This window comes from Neodiprion pinetum, chromosome 6 (genome assembly GCF_021155775.2).
Source record: "Neodiprion pinetum isolate iyNeoPine1 chromosome 6, iyNeoPine1.2, whole genome shotgun sequence".
Taxonomy (NCBI): Eukaryota; Metazoa; Arthropoda; class Insecta; order Hymenoptera; family Diprionidae; genus Neodiprion; species Neodiprion pinetum.
This window is the reverse complement of record NC_060237.1, coordinates 2,979,009-3,005,364: the sequence shown is the minus strand read 5'-3', so window position 1 is coordinate 3,005,364 and position 26,356 is coordinate 2,979,009. Positions and strand designations below refer to the sequence as shown.

Here is a 26,356-nt window from a genome sequence, read left to right as displayed (position 1 = left end):
TCACAAAGACCGCATCAGAGAGGACACTCTGCCCTTGAATAGGGATCTTCTACTAGACATGAGCGCTGTGGGTAGTGGTTTTGGCAGCAGCATGTTGGAACCAAATCGTATCCCAGTCTTGTACAACATCGAAGACAGGTCTTCTAACTTCTTCCTAATTTGTACGTGGGTGCTGCCGACGGCGCGAGTAAATTGTTTTTATTGACAATCATGTTAAAGGGAATTCAAGAAATAATTGCTCGGAGTAAAGAATTTTAAAACCGATCGGTAAGTGCTGGTCTGATATTGCAATTATAATGATTGCGAATACCCGAAAGTCCTAAGCTCGCGTTATTTCACAACGTATATTCTATCGACATTCCGTCCATGTCTCTTGTATCATACTAGGTTATGTTATGTTTGTTATCTACCTATGTATTATGATTCTTTATCAAGGCGTTGAATACGATGGGGCAAGGTACGGAGACCTGTGACAGACCAACAGAAGTCAGTGTTATCCGGTTTGTCTCAAGAAATCAAACAATAGAAAATATAGCACCGAAAAAGGTATGCAAAGTTCACACCAGGGTTCATTGACCTCTAAATAAAAACAATTTGCTTGGCTGCTGATATTTGAATAGAAAAATACAATGCTTTCACCTCCCTTTTGAAACGGGTAGCATGCTCGTTGTAGCATCATCTTCTCTTCTACAGGAATTCATTAATAGCTTTCTTTTTAAGATTAATGTGATAAATAAATTGTGTTTAAATTTTGACCTATCTCGTTGAAATCAATATTTACAGGATGTTTACACGTGCAAGCAAAATGGTTGCGGAAAAGTATTTACCAATCGGGATGAATATCGAACTCACGAGGCTTTAGAAGCTTTGAAGATAAAATTCATGTGAGTGTAACACCTTGATCTAGCATCTGCTCACTCTCAATTGTCACAATTTCATGGGATGGTAATAGAAATTTGTGTAAACTAATCATGCATCGTACGGTTATCATTTATTTATTTATTTATTTTTTTAAGTGAAGTTTCATTCAAGAGTGAAATCACTTGTTGGATGGTTGTTAAAAGAGGCTGATAACTGTTTTTAATCTGCTCATTTAGTTGTCGCGAACCAGGATGTGGAGAGGAATTATCCGATCCTGGAAGTATGTGGCGTCATTACCAGGAATGGCACAACAATGAAACACATGTCTTTGCTTGCCCTTATACCAGCTGCAATTCCCTTCATGCGACCAGCAACAATTTGGAAGAGCATATTGATTCCTGTCATAGGCAACTGCCAACATTACCAATCGAACCCGAAATTATATGTCTCGAGGGACCGGAAGGTATGGTAGATGATGAAGTTTCCAAGAATGAAGAAGAGGCTTGCAACAAAAGTGTGAAGGGTGACCTACAAAATGTTGATGGTCAACCAACCTTTGAATTCACTCTGGAAAATATTAGTGTATCAACAAATGCTGCAGAAAATCGTGAAGAGAGTGGGTCGTTGGAGTGCGATGAAAATCTCAAATATACTTCAAGTTTAAACGAATACAAGTCTCCTGTCAAAAAATTAGATTTTCCATTAAAATTAGGGGAATTTTCGTGTAGAACTGAATCAAGTTTCCAGGATGATTCCAAGTTTTTCAAGACCGAAGAACTCTCTATAGCTAAGGAAAATTTCTTGACCAAATACGATACCCTCACCTCAAATGCAGACGATGTGTCAGATGCGGGAAATTCTTTGGATAAAAATGTTGTATTCGTCAGCAAAGAAGTAACAATCACAAAAAACTCAAAGAGTGATATATCTTCGGTGCAGCCATATTCTCAATGCCACAGAATAGACTTGGGTAATTTGGAGAAAGTTTTTCGAAGTGGGTTTGAGTGCGACTCACAAACAATAGAAGAAAGTATTACCGAAACAAATAGTAATTGTTCAGAGGACGAAGAGTATATGCCAAAGAAGCAAAGAATGTCACGAAATAAACAGGAATCTTATAAATGTGAGATATCTGGTTGCGGAAAGATGTACAAATATATTTCACATTATCGACACCATCAAGACAGTCACAAGTTAGCCATTAGTACCACCAACGTGAAACCTACCAAGCCACTAAAACCCCGGTCTGGAAGAGCCTCCACCGTTAGCTTCTTCTTGTAAGTTTCTGGCAATGAGCATTACTAATGTATCTATAGAGACCATGCACGTAGACAAATGGCAATGCCTTGCAGTAAATAGTACCTCAACTGATAGGAAAGCATTTATCCATGATTGGCTAATGAACTTTACCTGCTCTGACCGTTCGATAAGAAAGATACACCCATCCTATCACAGGGTTCATCAACTTTCAGTTGATCAAGGTATGCCTATTATAGATGCTGACGCTAGTTTCATGCAAGGTCTCTGTAGGCAATTGTCTTGTCAATGCTTGTTGTATGTTATACAATCACCTGCATGTTCTATACTTCAGTTTTGAATGCTAAAAATAATTATATACGTATTGATTGTATTACGATACTTTAGGTGCAAAATGCCTGGATGTGGTGCTGAAGTGACCAATGTCACTGCTCTATGGAAACATTACCAGGATAATCACGCTAATGCTAAGCCCCCCGTGGTTCCGACTTCCAAGAGCCTTGAAATATTTCGGTAAGGTTCTTAAATGATGCACTTTACACGAGACTTTTACAGTATTTCGATTAGAATCCCCCCATTGATTTCGTGTTGGCTCGGCAGGTGCAAGGTTCTCGGGTGTGAATTGGAATTCAATACAACCTTGGCCCTCTACAAACATTTCAATGAGATTCACGGCAGCAATTTCAATCCAAACACTAAGACTGGAAGTGGAAGTAACTTTCAATTCACCAATCAAATGTTCCATGATGAAGTTACTCTCCAACAATTAAACTTTAAGACTGACATTAAGGCCAACATTAGGATTAATTCGAGTGACTATCCTGAAAGCGATGAGGATCAATCGCCAGTACAGACTGTTAAAAAAGAATCTCACGGCTGATTCTTTAGAAATTAGAGAATACAATACGATGGATAGACTTAATTATTTGACACCTTACTATTAATTCAAAGTCTCCTAAATACACCAACGGATCCAACGCATAGCAAATAAATCTAATTTTCCTCCAAATACATCTAATTTCAATTGGACATATCCCACAAAGGCAAAATAGTATAAAGGATTGAACAAATTTGGCTATGAAACGTTACATTAGGATCATATGATTGACTATTTTGTCTAATTTTTGAATGGTCAGGACAGATACATAGACATATGTGTTGGCACTAAATAAATGAACTGATGCTCTATTGGAGATTCTATAAATGATAATAACAAATACGATCTACAGGTATGCATGTAAATGAATTATTGTAGTATACTCTAAAAGCTGGTTAATGTTCAAAGTATTATACTGTGGTGTGTAAAGATCTTTGACTATTGACAACAGGTTGAGGGTCTTAGGGTCTTGTAGAATAAGGAATTTTTATAGTTTTTTTTTTTCAGTACGTATCCCATTCGATTTGCTTTCTTTTTTTTGCAAAGTTATGGTGCCATCCTAACTTCACTTTCGGGTGTGGTAACTGTATTCTTAATTGAAACCGGCACAAACTCCCGCAGGCAACAATTGAATGTGACTATCAACATTGACATTGTTGAGGCTGACCTCTTAATCTCATAACTTTTCGTAATTAGGAATAATGGTCAAGATGGTTCCTGCGACACGTTCTCAAGGTGACATCATTGGCGCAAACCTGCATCAATTAATATTAAATATACTGTAGGCTTGTAACTCAACACTATCATGTAGTATAGTGGATTTCTTTTACATGGATGAATGGTTAAATATAAGACAAGATAAGAGTTGTACATCAAGTACCTAATAAGCATATTTATGCAGCTAATACTTTTGCGAGTAGCGTTTCTTTAAAATCAACTGTATCTTCGATCCTATTAAAAAAAATTACAGCAGTGTCAGGTGGAAGCGTATAGAAAAAATTTACAAAACTATGTGGACATAATCTGAAGCAGATCGAAACGCTATACATTTGTATGCGTTTATATGCTTTTGTCTACTTTTAACAGAATATTTTCAAGAGAGTACAGCTTAACTTTCAAAAGTGATTAAATATCAGCAATTTGTCGTATTTAAAAATTCTTGTAACCTGTATTTAAAAATTTGTAACTTGTTATCGTGACAAAAGTACTGATTTTATCCAGATTTTATCGAACCGTTACGAAAATGTAACGTCGATTTACTATTCATATTGTATGAAAACATTATTGTTAACTTTAAGAGTATGTATTGTATGACATTTTTATCGGTACGCGTGTATGTTCAAAAATAAAGGTGCAATAATAGCGTATGGTAAACACATTAATATTCTTTGCCACGTGGTAATGTTATCTTTGACACTATTATTGTGTTTACAGTCCACTTTGCTCTTCCTGTGACATTGGAATTTAGGAAAGCATGTTATAGGGGTATATTAGCGTGTCGACGAGCGCATTTACATCCGGTTACAGTCGACTCGAAGACGGGCTAGATTTTGATGCAATAGAAAATACTTTTCACAAATTTTATTTAAATAATATATTGTAATTTACACCTCTTCATTCAAATTGAGAGCAGTTGTACGAACATTCGGTTCGCAAACGCAAGTCTAATTCTAATCCGAATCCAACTCTATTCTGCACCCTTGCGTAAACGCGCCAGCTTCTGCTACCGCCCTTTGACTTCTTGGTGTACGCGCTCTTAGGAATGGTGAATTTCAAGTTGGAATAATGGAAACGAAGTAGTACTGGGAAATGTTGTAAGAAAATAAGGCGTGCTCCTTGATCGCATACATTTTCGTCCTGTTCTGCGCCGACCCGTTGATTGCAAATACTGCAATTAACTGAAGACTGTTAAAGACGGTTACCCTAGTGGGATTTCGTGTGTCTTACGGGATTGCATGATAACAGATTCCCATTAAAAAAAAAAGCTACTGGATCGTTAACACTGCTCATCGGAACCACATCCATTTACCCGTTGACTACTGGTCACGAAATTTTGCCGGCAGGGAAAGGATCTCGAATACGATTGGTTAAAAGTCCAAGATGGCCGTCATACGGTCGGGGCACACGATTGGTTCTTGAACCATGTCTGTGGCCAGCCTATGTATACTCTGCGCATAGCTGTGACTTGTGCAGCTTGCGCTGGGAGTCGTGGGACAAGAACGGCGTACTACGTAGAACCACAGACAACTTACAAGCGCAGAAGAACCGCGCGCGAATTATCTCTTCAGCCTTAAGAGCATGGGTCAAATTTCTGAAAACGGAAAACCCAGATAATATGGCTGTACTGTAATTTTACGCGTCGGACCCGGTGAAACGTTACTAAATATCTGAATTTTGCATTCGGTTAAATGTTTAAACGTATTGAAACGTCAAATCCGTGACTTTACAAGCTTGACGCGAGTACTTTCACTCGCTGGCCGATTCTTCTCTCATTACCAATTGATTTCGAACAACTAACTTTCTACAGATTTCTATCGATTTTTTTTATCTTACCGTTCAAATGCCTATCGACGTGACGAAGCTGGAGTCGGACTACCGTGCCGAGAATTACAAAGGTACGTGACCTTATTCTCAACGTTCGAACGGACGGTCGTTAATATTGGGGGATGCATCGCGAAGGTTTAGACATCGTACATGTCGGTTTATAGATATTATTGCACTTGAGGGTCCAAAGAAAATTATTGTCCGTCTTTATTGTCATATTGCCGCTTGCCTTGTCATGATTCCATTCAAAAATTCTAAACAATTATTATGAATATATATCACGTTTAGCAAGTATTTACGAGACTTTTTTCAATACAATTGTCATGATAATCAGATTCAATTTATTGTCACCTTCTTACCTGATGTCCATAAATCAATCCTTATTGCAAAATTAACTTAATTGGCCAACAATAGGTCTAATAGAAATTGTTGTGCTTGTCAATTTACGATTCCGATGCTCATGTTCGATAATTTCAGATTCTAAATCGATTGAACGTAAGCAGCTTATTTGTGCAACATGTGGAACAGATCTCAGTGGGAAATTCGACAAGCCAGGTGGCCTGTTTATCCACCCGCTGATGACGACGTTACAGTGCAAGGTATGTTGAAATTTGCCTGTAAGTACATATAAGTCATTAATTACAGAAGATTGTGAGGAAAGTGTTAATGTTTGGAAATTTACCAGTTAATACTTACTAAACTTGCCTTGAGCCAAGATTTTTAATTTAGAAGGTGATACTTAAGGCTGAGAAAAAGAAATAGACATACATTTGAAACTAAGATAATTTTTGAAATAATCAAGAATCATATGCACAATAGATGATTTGTTGACAAGTTTTCTGAAATCTTGTATCTGTGATTCACAACTCTTGCTATTAAATTTGTTACAGACATGCAGCAACTTCTATGGCGACGGTGATTTTAGTATGGACGAAGATGGTGACGACAAGTACTGTCGCATGTGCGGAAATGGTGGTGCGCTATATATTTGTGGGAACAAGCCATGTCCCTATGGCTTTTGTCATGTACGTACTATTATCCTTATTTGTAACAAAGCATTGCAGCAGTTAAATGGCGGTACAATTTTATGCAGTAAGTCTAGAACACGTTTTCTGAAATAACATGCTGTGCATTTTTAGTTTTGTCAATTTAATTTTGGAAACGAATTTTTCTATTTCTGCAATATGTCGTCGATGCTCTGCTTGATGACTGCACGTCAAAATGACTCATTGTTGGCAAATATATTGAATGCAACGTAAGTCAACTCACCTCATTATTTCATACTGCCATTTAATTGTAGGATCACAGGAATCAGAACATTCAACTGCTGATTGCAAACTTCAATTATTTTACTAAGTATTTTTAATAGAAGCATAGTTTGAAATTGATTTCACCACTTTGCGTCACCTGATTTTAGGACTGTATAGAACGATACGTTGGAAAAAATTCGCCCGAAGTTCAAGCAGATAACTGGAAATGTCTTCGCTGTAACTGTAAGCCTCTTTGGGAAGTGAGAGCTGTCTGCGAGGTCATTGTCCGAGAAAATTCTAGGTGAGTTTTTTGTAATTATATGTACTTGACGGTGATTCACCGCCATGAATCTTGATGTGTATTATATTTTAATGCCTGAAAGCATTATTTTTACTCATCAAAGGGCAAAGTATAGTAAGTTTTACTGCATTCTGTGATTCACTTCACGATCAGCGTGTACTAGTTGAAAGCATGTGGCTGGTATAATTCCGTTTTTACATTCGAAGATGCATTAAGCAATTCAGTTTCGGTTGGTTCATCAAACCTTACATAAGAATGGATACCAATATTACATCAAACACATTTGCTCGTCCTTGACCTTGTGCTACACTTCAATCGGTGCTTAAAAACCACACCATTCGCTGACTTTGACTATGACGGATTCATAATGGTTTAAGACAAACTTGTAAGAATGTTACCTTCTTGTATTTCACTTGTTAAAGGTAAATTTTGGGTGCCATTCATCGCAGATGATAGCATCGATGATTTTTATTAGTAATTGAAAAACCTCTTGAAACTAGTATTTGAAGATTAGTTCGCGTTAGATCTTTTGCAATGCAACCCATATTGCTTTGTTAACCGCAGTGTTCGAATAATTTAAAAAAATTAGTTTTACTTAATATTACTAATGGTAGTAGATGCTTGTTTTAGAAATTAGTTTGTGTCTTCGTATTGCATGCGAATCATTTTTATCAATACCCTGTATAGCAAACAACCTTCCCTGGCATAAAATTAGTTGCACTGGTGCATGATTCTCGTTTTCTTGCTTTGGTCCTTTGAACTTCTGAATTACTCTCCTTATGTTGTTGGATAATTTTGGCAGTGTTCTGAGCAAATCCTCATCAGTGAAAACAGTTTACAAAAATCTGCAATCCTCAAAGCCAGCTGATAGATAATAATACAAAAGCAAGAAAGTGGGAAGAATTTTTGAGGAAAGTGAAAGTTTTCATAAATTTGAAAAATTTAGTCTCCTAATGGAGCTGAGAAAAGATGCAAATGTAACACAGGATTGGAACTTCTGTGTTTCAGAAAACGGAGGAAGCACAATAAAAAGCCAACTAGAGGTGAGGTCTCCAAATCAGATGCCGACCACAGCCTATCTGAGGATTTAAATAATGATTTTCAGAACTCTAAATTGACCAAACATCGTAATATGAGATACAGACGTAGCTTTATTAAGACGAATGAACTGGTGAAGAACCTTGCAAGAATCTGTAACAGTTCAGATGATTCCTCCAACAATGAAAATTCAAATGTACAAAATAGATATCGTAAGCCTGGCGATAACACAAAGGCTATGTTAGATAAAAAATATACTAAAACACACAGAGAACATATGAAATCACTCTCCAGTGATGAAGAAACTACTGATTTTGAGGAAGAAGAAAAACGACAGAAAACTCATGTCAACTCTAGGTTTAAAAATAAATTGTCGAGAGTAAAATCTCAACATCAAACTAAGCATAATAACACGACGTCCAGCTATTCCCATCGCAATAAAGAAAAGGGTCAACTGGCCCAGAAACAGCCTAGAATTACGAAACCTGAACGAAATTCGAGGAATCCATCACTTTATTCAGAGTCCAGTGGTCATGAGTCGGCTAATGAATTTGTCAAGTCTTGGAGACAAAACAATTCAAAAGTTTTGGATGAAAATTCAAGAAACCAGGATTTGAATATTCGTGAGAAAAAGTCAAATAATATTGTAAATCCAAATTCTATATTAAGTTCAAAACGACTCTACGATAAATTTGAAGCTGTGATAAAACCGACTGAATTAGCATCTATCAAGCCAAAAGGTTCAAATAGTAAGCATGATAGGTTCCCTTCTGAGGATTCATGCTCAAGTATTAGTGAAAAGAAAATTAAGTGGAGTAATACGAAAATTTGTGAAACTGCTAGAAATATGAACAGTTTCAGTGAATGTAATAGGCCAAGTAAACAGTACTTCGGTTCTGAAAACGACTATACAGGAGATTCCGAAAATGCTGAGATTACCAGCAAAGTTTCTACATCGGTATGTAGAAAAAGTGAGGCAGATCGACTTTTGGATAACAAATCAGAACAAGAATCTAATACAAATACGTCTGCATTAAAAAAATCAAAAACCTCGTTTTTATTAGGTCATGAGAATCGACTTTTGGGAATGAAAAAAGCATCCATGAAACATACCTATGCAAAAGTTGCCAATACCAAGGAATATGTGAATAAGAGTCAGGCACGAGTAATCAGAGCTCACATAAACAGCTTCATAGATGAAATGGACAAACTTGGTGCAGCGTTACATGTAGGTGCTCGTAAAATTTCTGAGACGCAATTGAATAACAATTTCACAGTAGTGTCAGCTGTTTCAAAGACTGTACTAAAATGTGCATTAACGGTAAGCCGCTGTCAGAGAGAATTGAGTCGTAGGGTAGAAGAATTCATGGAATTTTATAGTACATGGTGTAATACTTGTAACGTGAGCAGTATTCTATTGAATATGGATCATTCCAATGCTGCCACAGGCAGTGAAGAGGATTCGCCATCGAAACAAATAAATGTTTTAAAAGCTAGTAGAAATTCCAAAATTATTGAATGTTCTGAATCGGGTGGGGCAGTGGATGATACGAGCCAGAGCTCAGATGAGTTGGATGTTGAAAATTTGAGTACCTTCAATAAGTCTGTTCATACTTTATCGGAGTTGCCTCAACAACTTGCTGATAATCATAAAAATATCACCAAGGGTGATATATCGTCTTCTAATGTTAAAGGAAAATCTACGGTTTCTGACAAACAATCTGATTGCGAGAGTTTGACAAATAGTGAACAAGACATGCAAAATCCTGTGAATGCTAAAGTTGCGGAGAATTTGAATGGAAATGTTAATAACGACACACTTCCAAATTCTCTAGACTGTGATGTAATATCAGAATGTGACAGCAACGAAATATTTTCAGAAGATGAAAATAGAGCTTCAGCCAAAAAACCTAAAAAATCCATATTTATGGAAAGCTTGATAGAATCTCGATCACCAAATACATCTGAAAACCAAATAACCGAATCAGCCGAATTGAATTCTGATGAAAGTGGAATACACAATGTGGCAATTTCACCTAGCATTCAACAAGAATCTTTGCAATCTGTCGACACATTCAACAATATCTCGGTCTTGTCAGAAAATCAAGAACAAGGTAACAAAGAGAAACTTATTAACTATTCAGTACAAAAAGGTGGTTCACAACAGCCGTTGGTTGAAGTTTGTAATAAGAACACCAAACAATTAGACTCATCAGTTGAAGACAATTTTAATGATATGACATCGCCAGATCACTGTAAAGAAAATGAACCGACAATGGAAGAGAATAGTTCTGATGCCGTACAATCAGATGACGGCGATACTACACTAGAATTGTTCGATTATGAGCCAGAAACATTAATTCACGATTCATCGAGGAATACTAATACAGATATGCATGATATGTCCGATTGCGAGACTGAACTTGTCTTCACTCAAGATACAAATCATGTTGCAAATAAATCAGATTCTTTAGCAAAGATGAGCGACCTTCGAGAAAGTGAAAACAAAACTATAATGGAAGTTGAAAATGATAACGAAGTTGCATTATCTCAAGCAGCTCATTCTCCTAAAGAGTTACCTTCTATTGAAACGGTTACACCAGAAATTGATGAAATTGCTGATGCGAATATAAATGAAAATTTGTCTGGGAGAGAATTGAGGCAGAACGAAATTGATCAAGAAAAAAACAACGGTTTGCGACACTTAGATTCTGAATCTGGTACATTGGAAAAAGTCCAACAACAACTTGAGAATAACGAGATTGATCGAGTTGACTCAAATATTCCATTACCAAATAATGTAGAACACGAGTCTGATGAAGTTTCTGATAAAGTCGAACAAGAAAACATCGAATCCCTGAAGGACGATATACCTTCTGGACTTGATCAGACTGCAGCAGTTCACGATTCGGAAGAGGCGATTAAGAAAAAAATTCTGGAATCTGACTCGGAACAGTTCGATGACAGTACATCTCTTTCTTCAAAGTCAGATGATCATGATTTGAGATTAAATTCAGATGGGAATAATTACTCGGAAAAACGAGATTCTACAGATGATGGAGTAACTGCAATTAACAAAAACAAGTATCGAAGGTCGAATAGCCCTCAATTAGAGAATGAAGATCTTGATATTGTCATGTTGAATAATCTTGCTAAAAGTCGACTCTTATTATCATCTGACTCCAGTTCCACAAACTCCGATGATAACATTGCATTAGTTATGTCTCCATCTTTGGATGACTTAAATTCTCCGTCTTCTGAAAAACAGGATGAAATCTATTCAAACTCCATTTACAAAGATGACCGCACAAATTCAACCTGTACAAAAATTAAGAAACAAAAATTTTGCATTGAAAAAAATTATTATTATCTGAGGGACAAAAAATTACAAATGTCATGCCAAGTCGTAATTCGAAGATTAAAAAATAAAGTCTTGGAGCAATTCACACAATTGCTTGGTAAATCTAAGGAACATCAAGAATGGCAGGAATTCAAAAGGTATTCACATATACGTAAGCAGAATATCTCGATCATTATTTTATCTTCTTACTTCAGATCCTCAGGATAAAATTACGCTTATAGTTTCTGGTGACTAAAGATAGAAATTTGGAAGATTAGGTGTTCTCTATGATACTCTGATAATGCCAATTCTCGTAATAATCATTGAGAGATAGCTTCAGCTGGTTTGCTGTAGTGATAACAGTGGTATTAGTCTTAAGTAATATGCAATTATTTCGTATAATTATTTATACTAACAGTGATTTGCAAATCGAGGTTGAATTTCTACTCTATCTTAACCAAACTAGCAATTATCTTTTAGGTAAACAAAGCTTACAAAGAATGATCTATGCTAATCAATGTCTACATATTAGCCAAATCAGTTGTTCCTGACAGCTTGTACAGAACCTGTAATTGTCTTTTAATATTTCAAAGCCACTTTTATACCCACTTAGTTCCATAGTTGACTGTATTACTTAAAAAGTTGTCATAATTTGCCCCATACAGCTTGATTGATGTGGATAATATCAAGAAACGTAAAAGAGGCGCATGCAATCAAAGCGACAGCTCAAGCTCGAGCGAATCGTCTAACTCGAAATTATCGGCAAAGGGACGTGCGAAGAAAACAAAATGTAACCAGATACAGGAGAAGGAAGAAACCCTGATGGATCACTTGGAAAAAGTTAAAAATGGTGAAAACGTCATTAACTTCTCCGAGAATGAGTCTGATGAAAATAATGTCATTCTGAATACTAATACAGAAGACGTGTCCTTGGCAAGGGCTAACGAATTGGCCAAAGATCGCCTAATCCAGAGTTCGGATTCTGAACATGGTGAGTTGTCGTCATGAATAAATTTACTTGTACTCCAAATGAGAGTCAATTTTACTCTTTAAATTACAATTCATGAGCATTGATGAAAAACTTGTTTGATTTTTATCGCTTCCAATTATTGTAATGTAAGCATTTCAACCAGAGAACAAATATATTCCTGCAACAAATTGTTTCGCAGAGATACTTGCTAATGTGGAAAGTGAAGAAGAGAAGATAGTGGAGGATAATGACAGAATACACACGACAAAAAAGGACAAAAAAAAGAAGGACAAAACAGACGATGGTAAGTATATTGATTTTGCCATTACTATTAGCGTTTTCAGCTTGCATTGCTTCGCTCAGCTAGCCTCTGTTCTGCTGTACCGGTACAGTAATTTTACGTGTATTTTACATGCGTAATTACTGTTCCAGTGCAGTAGAACAGAGCAGAACAAAGCGGAAGAGTGCAGGCTGAAGACGTTATAAATGTGACATCTGTGTAACGTACGTTGAAGTTCCGTTTTACATATTCGTTAATATATGTAATAATTATTTATAAATATGAGCTAATAAATACAGTAGTCGTTGAAGCAGGGCACTCTATTGCATTACCAGCACTACCATTGATCAGGAGTATCGCAAAGTAACATAAATACAATGCTTTATCAAATACAAGAGATTGTTTATCTTTGTAGAAGAATCCGCAAATTCAGGGAGCGACCATAAGAATGAATCCGATGCAGAGAAGGGCAACAAGAATACAACTAACGAAGAAAATGCTGACTCACAAGACACTGATAATTCCGACAGCGAAAGAAAACGTGAACAAAAAGTAAGTCAACTCTTTCAGGCATTCCATGCATACAATACACAATTACATCTGCTGACAATTCATATGGGTAAAGCGGATGAAATGTTACAAAATACCAAAGCCTAGATCAAACTACCAAGAAACCTCAGTAATACCTATATCTTTCGATTTGATGTTTGACTTGCCTGCCGCAAGATAGCGTGCGCGTTTTGATGTTTCGTGTATATCTCTACCGCTGAATGGCGCACCTTGACCTGTATGCTTAATGCTATCCCAAGCACGTTCTGACAAGATCAAGTCAGTGCTTCAATACGGAAAGATGATCTTTACTTACCATCACTAGATTAACTTTTACCCTACAAGAACACGCCTATTTTTCAATCATGCAAAACAGTCTGGATCAAAATAACCCTGTCCCACTTTTGATGTGTTAATTTTTCAAATGTACGAGATCGATCTACTTGAAAATATTCAGGGGTATACTTTCACTATCGTAGAATGTGATAGTGAAGTTTAGAAGTATAAATATAAGTCATACGTATGACAAAAATCAGTAAAAAAAAGAAACTTTTGACAAATTAATGTTTTAGAAGAAAAAGGTATGGGTCAGAATGGCTCAGTATGTTCTCGAAGGGTTCACCTAGCATCCGCTGCGATGTAATGCTCTAATTGATAATATTAGTCGATTTTGATAGCATGAATAAAATGACAAGATGATACCTATAAAACCACTGAAAATCATACATTTTTTATTTTTCAATCATGAAGGTTTGGAATATTTATGTATTTCATTTCAATGTTATTATCACTTCTACGTCTATATTACTATATCCTTTGAAAAACGTATAACTGAACTTTTACTGTACATTAGTATTCCGTTAACTCTGTTCGATAATTTCGTTCAACCTGACAATTTGTATTTCACACGCAACTTGCAAAAGCAATATATGTTTACAGAAAATGAAAAATCTGTTGGCTAAGCGTCATTGGAGATTAACAGATTCTGACAGCAGCAGCGAGGAAAGGAAATGGCGTAAATCTCAACTTAAAGAAGAAGATGGAAAGAGGTATAACTTTTTAAATGCAATGTTATTTGTGATATACAAGGTCATTCAATCTTTGCTGAATACGAGGCCCGAGTGAGTGAGAGAGAGAGATAGAGATAGAGCTACTTATGCGGGCGCCGGGTAGAATGGCTGCATCAGTCCCACTCGGTATTCAACACTGAATAAGTGACCCTGTATATCGTATGGCCTGTAAAATTAATGAAAATATTTCATTCGAATGTATTTGTGCAGTTATTCGTCTTTGGTTGCAAACGAGGGTAACTTCATCTTTTTAAAGTTCCTTCTTTAATTAAATTGATGAATCCATGTATGCGTATTTTTTTTTTAGGGATACAGAAGTAGAGAATATCACTCAGCGTAAAAAAAGACCAAAACGAAGAATGTTGGGGTCAGATTCAGATTCCGTTAAATTAACAGATCTGAGCGACGATGACGGAGACGATACCGCTGCAAAAAAGAAGAAATCAGGGTCTGAATCTGAAGATTCAGACCTAATGTTTGCCCAGCTGAGAAAAAAAAGATTTACTAAAAGGAATACGCGAAACTCTGACTCAGATTCAGAATCTGAACAGGATGAAAAACCGTAATCCTTGAGCCATATTAACATTGATTGAACGTATATGTCTAGCTACTCATTATTGCCGTTGAGTTACTATTATTTGAATGATGTAAAGTTCAATTCTGTTTGCAGTTCGCACTTTATTATCCTTGTTTAGAGTAGTTGTTTGATATGAATGTAAAATTTACGCTATTTTATATCTTCCATCAGAACTAAGCAAAAAAGGAAACGTATAAAGAAAATGGATTCTGACAGCGATAGCGACATGCCTACAAACTCACAAGATACACAAGGAAAGTTTCATAGGAAAAATATTCGAAAGGTTTTAAAGGACAAGCAGGTGGCAGATGTCACGAAAATTGCGGGTAAAGAAGAAGAGGAAAGATTGAAACGTATAGCAGAACGTCAAAAATTGGTAAGTTTGCAATACCAATTTCAATATTTATATCAAAGAATAGTGAAAATTTCACAATATTCCGATATTCCGCAATACAACTGTTCAACTTTTTTTGTTCCATTTTGGAAAACGCCAATGAAGTGTACTCTTAATATTTTTCCACTTCTATTTACAAGCACAGTCTGATACATCGACTTCAGAGTGATCCAGGTATGCATGTGCTACCATACACATTGTACAAGAAGCTATCAGCCATGCAGACCTGGCATTCTTCTTCTGTTGACTCTCCCTACTCGCCAAGAGCGTTTACAGAACGATATATGGTGCAGTTATTGCAAAAATTATGTTCCAAATTCTAATGTAAAGTACTTATGACTAATGGTATTCAAGCTGGTAATCTGTCCGATACAATTTAATATGGATTCATTTTTAATAGAAAAGTCACAGTATTTTAGTTTAAAAAAAAAAAAAAAACTTTCAATTTGATCGATGATTCTAGTTGATAGATGTCCAAGTACAATTATTCATTACTACTTTCGTACACATTAAGTTATATATCAAATACTTTATTCATTAGTACATTTGACAATTTCCATCGATTTTAAAGTTGACTTAGTTTTTCCATGTCTACTTTATTTAGTGCTCCCAAATTTTTTTAATTACTTTTCAGTATAACGAGATGTATGAAATAAAGTTGGCTCGTGAAGCAAAGGTAGATAAATTGGTACTCGACTTTGATGAAGAAACAAAGAAAGAGTTGATCAGCGTACATGAAGATCTTGTCAAGCGTTTGAAACCACATCAGGCGCAGGGTATTAAGTTCATGTGGGACGCATGTTTTGAATCTTTGGAACGGACAAAGTCTACCAAGGGTTCAGGCTGCATTGTTGCCCATTGTATGGGATTAGGAAAGACTTTCCAAGTTGTGACCCTTGCTCACACTCTACTCACACATCCCGAAACTGGTATCAAAACAATTATGGTGATCTGCCCACTGAGCACTGTTTTGAATTGGGTTAACGAATTCAAAAAATGGTTGGGTGATATCAATAATGACCAAGATGTCAGGGTCTACGAGATGACCAAGTAAGTATGAACATCGAAATGTCCATGATCTCTATGTTAACCAGCCCCTATTCCGCTTTTTAGAATGAAGAAACACTTTGAGAGAAGATGTCAATTAGAAAAGTGGCAACGTACTGGAGGTGTAATAATTCTCGGATATGAAATGTTCAGAATTTTGAGCAACCAAAAAGCAAAGAAAATGCGCAAGAGTATGCATGAGGGAATTTTAAAGTGTCTGGTTGATCCTGGACCTGATCTAATTGTTTGCGACGAAGGTCATTTACTCAAAAATGAGGACACAGCTTTGAGTAAGGCTATGAGGAAAGTTAAGACTCTTCGACGAATTGTTCTTACCGGTACACCATTGCAGAATAATTTGGTTGAATGTAAGCATCTGCTAATATTTCATATGGAATAATGTTTTTATAGTAATTGTCAGCATCGCTCTCTGTCAACACATGTAAAAATTTTACAAGTACTGGTAGTGTTACTCAGGACCCAAGAAATTTTTTTAAATGCTTCTTTATTGCAGACCACTGCATGGTTCAGTTTGTGAAACCGAATCTTCTTGGCACAAAGAAAGAGTTTTTGAATAGATTTGTCAATCCTATAACAAACGGGCAATTTGACGATTCAACTGAATATGACGTGAAATTAATGAAAAAACGCGCTCACGTGCTACACAAAATGTTGGAGGGAAGTGTTCAAAGGTTTGACTACTCTGTCTTAACACCGTTTCTACCACCGAAACAAGAATATGTGATCACTGTCAGATTGGCAGATATACAAATCAAGTTGTACGAGTACTACTTGGATAATTTTTCAAGGTAAGTTTCTTTACCCTCTCGCACTAACAGTGCTCGCCCGCTACTGAAAGATCCACTCAAAATTTCGTCTGCCAACAATATATATGCGTTCTTATAATATTTTATAGGAAAAAGGTTGGTGCAGGAACTTCCTTATTCGCTGATTTCCAATCACTTCAACGAATATGGACTCACCCTATCGTTTTGCGTATGAATGCAGAGAAAGTGGAAAAACTGAATGAAAAGAAACGTTTGGAAGCGAGCGATTCTGAGGGGTCATTGAGGGATTTTCTTGATGATGGAAGTGAAGATAAATCAACGACTACATCCGACAGTGACATACAATCTACTCATGGTTCCAGTGACGAGAAATCTGATAAGCCAAGGCGTGGTACTAGGGCCAATCCTTTAGGTAAGTTGAAGAATAATTTCTCTGAATATGATTATTTACATTAGTATCCATGTGGCATCGTAGATAAAGATACAATTAAGATTAATCGACATTCCATTGATTTACATTTTGAAATTTGGGTATAATTTGATTAATAATGTTGGAATTGAATGGATGACACTGTAATTTGGATGAGACTTTATGTTTGAATGAGATTTTGATGAATAATACAAAATTTAATCCTTTATTATTCGCTCGTTCTCCAGATGAAATTACAATCAAATCCGAGGACGAGGACGCACCACAGGCTGGTGAATGGTGGAGTCAATTTGTTGAGCCTGAACACTTCGAGGATTTGAGGATATCTTCCAAGTTGGTTCTATTGTTTGCCATTTTAAAGGAGTGCGAGCAAATTGGAGATAAGGTGTACGTATACATTTGTTGTTTAAGTTGGTCAGGTTGCTATTGCAGTGTTATCTGAATTTAAAACATCCTCAATGAGTAATAGGCAGTATTTATGCACAATACGGTGAGCCGGAAAAGTTCTTGTTGGGTCTGACTTGGTGCTGAGGAGTTTTGCATCTATGCATTTCCTAGATCTGACCAAAGGATACCTGATAAACATCCGTGAACCAGGCAACAGCTCTGCGTAGAGATATGAAAGATCTCAACACCAAATCTAAACTTACAAAAATTAATTTCGGTCACTATATGTACACCTATGTGGATTGATTCTGAAACAGAAGTAGCATCTAGGGTGCTGATTTAGGTTGATATCGCACTGCAGACCAGTAGTGGCAAGAGGTAAAGGCGCTATCGGTTTTTACTGCAATACCAACTTGAATCCCTAACTATCACCCTAGACACTACTTCAGTTTCAGAATCAACCTATGTAGATATTTGAATAAAGTTAATTTTGACCCCCCTAAGTTTTAGAGTAACGCACGCCTCGTTGGTTACTTATGCCGCCAATGCAATTGGTAAGAGCCTGCCGAAACTGCTAAACCAACAGGGGTCAAAATCGATTTCACTCGGATGTACATGCGTACGATCCTGTCCGTGTATTCGTAAATTTATCTATTTATCTTTGTTTCAACTTGCAGTTTAGTTTTCTCTCAGTCATTGTACGCACTATCCTTAATAGAAGAATTCCTCAATAAAATTGACGATGAAACTCAAAGAGGAACATGTAGTGAGCTAATTGACGGCCATACCGGCAGCTGGTCCCTGGGCTTGGACTATTTTCGACTCGACGGTCAAACGGCACCCGAAAATAGAAGTCAATATTGTAGAATTTTTAACAACCCTAAGAATAGCAGGGCCAGATTATTTTTGATATCTACTAGAGCTGGCGGACTCGGAATCAATTTGACTGCTGCTAACAGAGTAATTATATTTGATGCCAGCTGGAATCCTTCGCATGATGTACAAAGCATATTCAGGATATACAGGTAAGATTCATACAATTATGTTGACAGCAGTTCAACTTTTTGGTATCCAAGGTCATTGAAAAAATTGTCAACCGTGCTGGCGTTTCGACCCATTAGGGAGGGGGGGGGGGGGGCACAGAGCTAAATGTTTATTTATAAAAAAAGAACAACCAAAAAATTATTCTGTACAATAGAGAAAACAGGTATAGATTACAAGATGAAAACCGTAAGAGAGGTACAATGTTCTTTTACAAAAATTCAAAGTGAGTACTTATATTGCAATATATGAATGAAAAATGAAAACAGCTCATGTCCCAGTAGAAATGGCCAACAGTCGTCAACTACAACGGCAGTTGGATTGAGAACTGTCAATCTCTCTGCAATTTACCTGAAATATAACTAATGTCAGGAACTTTACAGGAAAAGAAAGAACCTGTGGTATATTACTTGTTAGGATCTTTAGGTACCATTGCAGTACTGAATCTTGCAATTATTTTATAAAATACTATGAGGAATGGTGTTTCCCTCTACAGCTGCTTCCGCAGTAACGAGGAGGAAAAACTGCAAAGATCGGAAACTCAAACAGACAACCATGCAAAAACATGTCGTTCCTGCGGGTTATCAGCAAGTGGTTGTCCAGTTAAACACTACTCCTCGTAGTTTTTCAGCTGAAACATTGGTATGACAGTCGACGATTTTTTCACCAGTGATGACCTTCGATACTGAGAAAATTGCACAAAAGTCGAAAATTTGTTTCTACATTTAAATTTACCCTTCACATTTCAGTACAATTTGTATAATATTTTATGGTTCAATTTTGAAACAGATTCGGACAGAAAAAGCCTTGTTATGTATATCGGTTCTTGGCCCAGGGTACTATGGAGGAAAAAATTTATAATAGACAGGTGACAAAGCTCTCTTTATCTTGTCGGGTGGTCGATGAACAGCAAATTGAACGACATTACAGTAACCACGACTTAGCTGAATTGTATCAATTCGAACCTAAAACTAATAAAGATAAGCCTACACTTAACTTGCCAAAGGACAGATTATTGGCAGAAATTTTTCGGAAATACGAAGACAGGATAGAAACGTTTCATGAACACGATTCTCTACTGGAAAATAAGGTAAGACCACATTGTTCAGGATTTTGAACCTGAATTCCAGAGATCACAACAGGAAATCAGATGGTGCATACACCTCTGCATCTCCATTATTGAATTTGGATTGTAAACGTACATACATATCTATTATAATGGTTAAGAGTTTTCATTTGATAAGTGCATGATCTTGAAAGATCCAGCGCTTGACAACCGATCCCTGCAGTAAGGAGCTATACCCTGCAACTATTTTCACTTTACAATTCGCCACTTTACACTTGTCAGTGCTAACAGTGACAGCTCACGACGAATTGTGTTGCGAAATAGTGCAGTGCCCTCCACTAGTGGCACCGAACACTGGTGGATGAACACTGAACACCAAAGAAGAGTTTTATGTGACGAGTTACGAAAATATAGAGAGAAAAACTTCATGTTACAGGCAGAAGAAGAGTTAGATGAGGAGGAGCGCAAAGAAGCATGGAAAGAGTATGAAGATGAACGTACAGGACGAAAGGTGTTGATGCACAACCCCCATAATCAAAATCTAATCCTGCAACAGCAGTACAACGAAATGCTTCGTTTAAATCCGGCCGAGGTTGCTAACCGAGCAATGTATTCAGGAATTAATATCGAAAATCTCCAAGCTTTGATTCGAAAAGATGTAAGTATAATTGTTGGATATCAAAGTAATTTTTCTAACTAATAATCATCAACAAATTATTGTCGCTATTTAGTTGCCATTGAGATGGCACAACCAGGTGCAGAGTATATGATATAAATCATGAGATAATTAACTAGCCAAATCTTATAGATTATATAGCCATAACAGATTATAACGCAATAATTTGTTTATGCCTAGTATCCCAATGAGACTCCAGAAGCTCAGACAGCGATAACAACACGTGCGATTATGGAAATGTATACATACTTGGAGAATGAAACCATCAGACGACAACACTTAGCAGCATCTGTAAGAGATTTCCTCTAAAAACGCTACTATCATAGTTTGATAAGTTCATAACTATTTGTATTGTTACAGAACTTCCATTACCCGACTGTGAGCAACCTTGGGACAACAAGCTATGTTGACTCAAACATGATGGTAAGTAAGCAAGAAATCAAAATGAATCCTTACGTTTAAAAGCCGATAATCTACCGTTTTTCTTGTTCATAGATCCCAGCGCAGCAACAATATGCTTTACAACAACAGCAAAAACAGCAACAGCTACTCATGCAACGCGATCAACAAGCAAACTATGCAAAACAATATGGCAATGTCAGAATAGGTACTTCCACCCCTGTGACAAGAATACCGCCAGTAGTTGATTTACACATAGAAGACAACGATGTTATAGAGGTAAAATTTGTATTTATTAGTTCGATTCCATTTACTTCAAACGATTATTGCTTTATTATTCTTTCATTACTTTCCATTAGTATATACCTGCCTAAAATTAATCATATATTCTGTCCTACTCATAATGACCATATTGTTCCGAGTATAAGCCAACCCCCAATTCTAAGACAGTATTTCAGGATATTTTTCTTAGTCATCCGCACATAAGACGCGTTCGCGTATCGGACGATAGTTTTCGCGGGTGCTGTCAACGACAAAAACCTCCGACTCATATTCGGAACAGTACGGTAATAAATGATGATAAACAACTACAACTAAACGTAACTGCTCTTGTTTTCAGGTACCAACGACACCCCCATCGGCAGTTGGGATAGCACCATCTTCGTCCGTTCAAGCAACCCCAGTTTCAGCACCAGCTGAAATGAGTAAGAAACAAGAGGAGTGATTTGAAAACTAGACAATTCTTTCAAAAAAGAAACTATAAACGTATGGAATGAAAAAAAAACTTTGGCAGTCGATCTATCTGTCTATGCAACATAAAATTTTTGAAATTTCGTACGAACATTATTTTGTGTTTCGGCGATTATTCTGCAGAACGTGAATGAATATCGCCATATCAGGTTATAGGTACACATATTACTCCTTAAATATTTCGTTGCAATAAAATAATAATCTAGATTTTTTAATTCCAATTCAAGCAATTCAGTATAACGATTAACCGTTGCTTCATTGTTACATGATGTAAGTGTAGTACCTCCAAGCAAGTATGATACTAAATGAATACCATTCGTAGTGACCGCCTCTTATAATTCGAATATTCGAAGTGAAACAAATTAAATTTTCACACAATAATACAATGTATTCCGTATATTATGTATTTCTCTGTCATACATGTTATAAAAGCTCACGCTTTCTGTAGATCTTTCTTAGGTTGTTCATTTTAGTTTATACAAAGTCTAGGGACATTACACACAAGAGCTCCACACGCAAAGGAACCAATAATTTGAAACATTTCTTGTGTATTATTCATTCACCTCAATTTTTATATCGTTGTGGCAGAGCTTTTCTCCAACCATTTTTCAGTTGGTTCCTAAGTTTATTTTTTATCCGTGAAAATTCTGGTATAGTACTTAAATTCAAATTTTCTTCAACATCAAATTTGTGATAGTATAACTCTTCAGCAATTATCGTACTCCAATCAGTTTTCACAATGCTACTATTGAATGATGCCCATGCAGTATACCGATATTCCTTTGTTCGAATTGTGTAACCCATAATAGTTATTTCGCTTAAACGTGGTTCGTCACTGTTTGGATTTCGTGTGGGTACTACACCTGGCCGAGGGTATTGACTAAAGACAGCTTTCTTCCATGGAATGATCTATAAGACACAAAACTATCAACAAAGTGAGCAACAAGCGACGGGCTTTCTACTTTTGTCCATGTCTTTTTTTTTCTTTTGTTTTTTGTTACAGCCACTGCAAACCTATGGCACTCTGTCCAATCTCACTGATGAATAATTATTAATCTGGTGCCCTCAAAGATGAGCTGGTTCAAATAAATAGTGAATCACGTAAGCAAAATATCAAAGATTAATAATAGTCATGGCATATGCACCTTCTCATACATAGTTGCATAAATGACAGGTAAGAAGCTGACACCTTCACTGCAAAGATTAGAAGACATCGATGTAGAGTTGCTCTTGTACTTGTGTCGATAATCCCTGTCATCGATGCATAACGGTATTGGCAGATTTGTTAAGTCAGCTATTGTTGGAAAAATATCTACCAATTCTATCATAGCATCTGACATAACATAGCCCTTCTTCCGATACCTTCAGCGATGCAAGACAAAACATAAATATTTCAGTTTATCAATTTCTAATCAATATTCAAACCTTACTCTGAGTTCATAAGTAATACAGCACATACAAAGGCGAACATTTCTGTACTCGGCACTATATTATACCTGTTTTCGATGCATCCCAGCTTTGGACTACAGTCTGAATTCTGGGGTAGCGTAAAATTTTTTGTTGCATAGGTGCTCTCAATCCATGGATCAAACGTCACCTGAGGAATGGTAATTATAACAGGAACTCTCAGGGCTACTTCAAAATTACTGTATTTTGCCCATTCTCCATGTTCACCCAGTGACCAGCCTATCAATAAGATGAAGCCACTAACAGTATGACTCATTGTCAAATGTATTTCTTATCGATTTATATAGTCCACTGAGAAATGGACTGTTCATGTTGGCAAAGTATAAAAGTATTGACAACAATTACCGTGATCAGATATAAGAACTACAGTTGTGAACCGCTCTATGTTATAAACGGCTAGTTGTTTCAAAAGTAATCCAATCAAGTCATCAACGTAAGTTACTGCAGCATAGTAGGATTGGATGATCAACTTTGCATAGTAGCCTATAATAAATTCACACGAATCTAACTCCTGTAAGCCATATGTTGGAGTCTATTCCATCTTTCGTTTCTTGACATTTGCAAAGCAGAAAAAATAACTAAAAATTATCACACGCACGTGGTATTTTTTGAAATGGAAATTTGAGATCAAGTTTTTTTACATCATCACGTTTTCGAAGATCCAGCCAAGGGTTGTAGGCTGCGTAACTCACATTCTCTGACCACTTGTAGTTATCAGGTACATCAAACTTTTCTAGTGGATGATGCTCTGCACACAAGAAACAATTATTTACATGATGCATCTGCATATTACGGTACATATGATGAAAGAAAAGAAAATTCTGCACACCAAGACATTTTCGTGGATATTTCAGTGGAATGTGAGGTTTTTGAAAGCCAACCGCAAGGAAGAAAGGTTTCTTATCTCCACGATGTTTGAATAGAAATGATTTCGCTGCTCTTAATGTCTCTATATCTGGTAGTGTTTGATTAGGCATATGAGGAACATACACAGGGCAGACCTATTAACATGTAAATATGAAGGGTTTCAATATTTAAGGTTGAACAATTAATTTTTTACACTTTTACAGCAAATGCGTTACGATATTGCGGGCAGGTGTTGAGTTTGATGTAGTTTGGCATAATCGTGCATCTTTGTAACGATCTGTGTATGGATGAAATGGTTTCTCAGACCAAGAATACGGAAAATCATCTGATCCATTAGAACTTGATCCTACATGGAAAATCAGGTTCTATTGATATGAGAACAATTCAATAGATGTGAAATTCATGGGTTTATTTTTCTCAATAAGAGCATGTGTGATGCTATGGTGATTCGGAATAAACATTTACCTGGGTGAAAGACTTTTCCGATTGACATGGTAGTATAACCATGACTTTTCAAATGTTGCGGCAGAGTAGAAAAATTTCCAATTGTATCCCGCCAATAGCTGTAGAAGTCATAAAGTTTGAGTGTGTCTGGCCTCCGGCCAGTTAAAAAAGAATTTCTGCTTGGAGCACATAGCGCTTGCTGAGAAATTTGAAATGCAATTGAAATTAATCATAAAATGGATAGCTACTACGTATCTTTTCTGTTTCATCCAATTATTTCTATTTGAGGTATATAAAATGCCGGTACCTGAGCGAATGCTCGAGTAAACAGCACGCCTCTCTTTGCCAAAAGATCAATGTTTGGTGTAACGGCATTAGGATCTCCATAACAGCCGAGTGATGGCCTTAAATCATCAACTACTATCATGAGGACATTTTGCTTTCCAAACACTCTGAATATTGTGAAATTAATAAAAATGAACAAATTGCTCAGCCGAAAGTGAACGGAATTTCGAGGCCGATCCCCCATTGTTTTGAAAAATCGAATTGATTATTCATATAACTTCTCCGGGGATTGTTGACGTCGTTGAACCACAGGAAATATTCAGACGTTGACTTGTAAAGCAGGAACTTTTACTTCCGCGTTTGATCGGTTTTTCATACACATACAGACCAAGTAAATATCTCGACAGTTCGGTTGCAACTCTTCTCTTTCAATTAGCTCTTTGATTTAATGGCACATGCGAAATTTAAATGTTGAATTTCTCTGTAATGGGTGAAGGGAATTTGAGTTTTTATTCGAAAATTCTTTGGGCATCTAACATTTATACTTTCAGAATGATGCGCTTGGCACTCTGAGAAGCAATTTAAAATTTTTAACAAATATTTCGAAGTCCAGTCTTGAAACACTTTGAAAACCGAGGCGGTGAAAGCTACACTATAGATCGTGACTACTTGGTGACTAAAGCGTTGACTGAAGACTGTTAAAAACGCTTATCCCGGTAAGAAAGTTACCGGATCGCTAACACGGCTCCTTATGGCCTCAGGTCCACTAGCCCGCGGAGTACTGGTCACAAAAATTTACCCAGGGGTAACAGTCTTCAAATTCTTGTTATGGGTCAAAGACCCATGGTTCGGACTGGACTGAAGATGAAGATGTACGAATTAACCTAGCCTTATGGATTTTAGCGTATCTGTTAGGGATGCCCTTAGAACATATATTACGGGGTTCTGAAGGGCGGAGGAGGAAATTGCAGTACTCTGCTATGCTGACTGAACTTTATATTCGGATCCCGTAAGACGTCGGTAAGTGCACGATAGTAAAATTATCCCCAGACCCGACAACCATTATTAAAAATAACCCATGTTTCGTCGATAACGGTAAATCTGCGGTCTCTTTCTAACAGATAAAATAGAGAAGGGCAGAACAACATTGCCTGTCTGTGGTAATACACGATCGAAATGCGATCAGTGGACTGAATGGTCTATGGCCGAATCAGCTGATTATTGTTTTCGTTGGGCGAGTAGAATTGATAGGTGAGGCTCGACTGAAACGTTCGAATGGGTGATTTGGCTTTGTTTGGTGAGATTGGTGATTATTTCGAGCAGTGAACGTAAGTGTGAACGTGAACTTGATCAGATCTTGCCTTTTCCCTACGTGATTATATCGATAAGAGACTAAAAAAA

At 36.8% G+C, this 26,356-nt stretch overlaps 3 protein-coding genes across 11 annotated transcripts; 2 read left to right on the top strand and 1 right to left on the bottom strand.

The window, feature by feature from the left end:
• Window positions 1-26: 26 nt before the first annotated feature.
• LOC124222534 (uncharacterized) lies at window positions 27-4,354 on the top strand. Its single transcript, XM_046633633.2, has 6 exons — window positions 27-267; window positions 436-546; window positions 784-884; window positions 1,098-2,138; window positions 2,506-2,631; window positions 2,719-4,354. The coding sequence occupies exons 2-6, from the start codon at window positions 448-450 to the stop codon at window positions 2,996-2,998; spliced, it is 1,647 nt and encodes a 548-aa protein (XP_046489589.1). The 5' UTR covers window positions 27-267; window positions 436-447; the 3' UTR covers window positions 2,999-4,354.
• An 831-nt stretch (window positions 4,355-5,185) lies between these two features.
• On the top strand, window positions 5,186-22,346 carry LOC124222529 (transcriptional regulator ATRX homolog). Of its 5 annotated transcripts, none has more exons than XM_046633615.2 (23): window positions 5,191-5,610; window positions 6,017-6,138; window positions 6,430-6,564; window positions 6,957-7,090; window positions 8,099-11,626; window positions 12,134-12,459; window positions 12,638-12,742; window positions 13,152-13,270; window positions 14,207-14,316; window positions 14,645-14,899; window positions 15,086-15,290; window positions 15,943-16,358; window positions 16,422-16,723; window positions 16,870-17,164; window positions 17,272-17,555; window positions 17,801-17,960; window positions 18,638-18,985; window positions 19,791-20,091; window positions 20,504-20,725; window positions 20,924-21,034; window positions 21,104-21,166; window positions 21,239-21,421; window positions 21,762-22,346. In XM_046633615.2, the coding sequence occupies exons 1-23, from the start codon at window positions 5,556-5,558 to the stop codon at window positions 21,864-21,866; spliced, it is 7,884 nt and encodes a 2,627-aa protein (XP_046489571.1). In that variant the 5' UTR covers window positions 5,191-5,555; the 3' UTR covers window positions 21,867-22,346. The 5 variants fall into 5 exon arrangements, with proteins under 5 accessions (XP_046489572.1, XP_046489571.1, XP_046489570.1 ...); XM_046633614.2 differs by having other exon boundaries at window positions 13,137-13,270; XM_046633613.2 differs by having other exon boundaries at window positions 13,134-13,270.
• Window positions 21,452-26,346, bottom strand: Ids (iduronate 2-sulfatase). 5 transcript variants are annotated; one of them, XM_046633627.2, is made up of 10 exons: window positions 24,978-26,346; window positions 24,692-24,869; window positions 24,442-24,572; window positions 24,189-24,360; window positions 23,958-24,107; window positions 23,705-23,842; window positions 23,389-23,578; window positions 23,038-23,254; window positions 22,456-22,801; window positions 21,452-21,837 (listed from the first exon to the last, which is right to left on the bottom strand). In XM_046633627.2, the coding sequence occupies exons 1-9, from the start codon at window positions 25,197-25,199 to the stop codon at window positions 22,457-22,459; spliced, it is 1,743 nt and encodes a 580-aa protein (XP_046489583.1). In that variant the 5' UTR covers window positions 25,200-26,346; the 3' UTR covers window positions 21,452-21,837; window position 22,456. The 5 variants fall into 5 exon arrangements, with proteins under 5 accessions (XP_046489583.1, XP_046489584.1, XP_046489588.1 ...); XM_046633628.2 differs by having other exon boundaries at window positions 24,692-24,789; window positions 24,978-25,198; XM_046633632.2 differs by lacking the exon at window positions 24,442-24,572 and having other exon boundaries at window positions 24,692-24,789; window positions 24,978-25,116.
• Window positions 26,347-26,356: the final 10 nt, after the last annotated feature.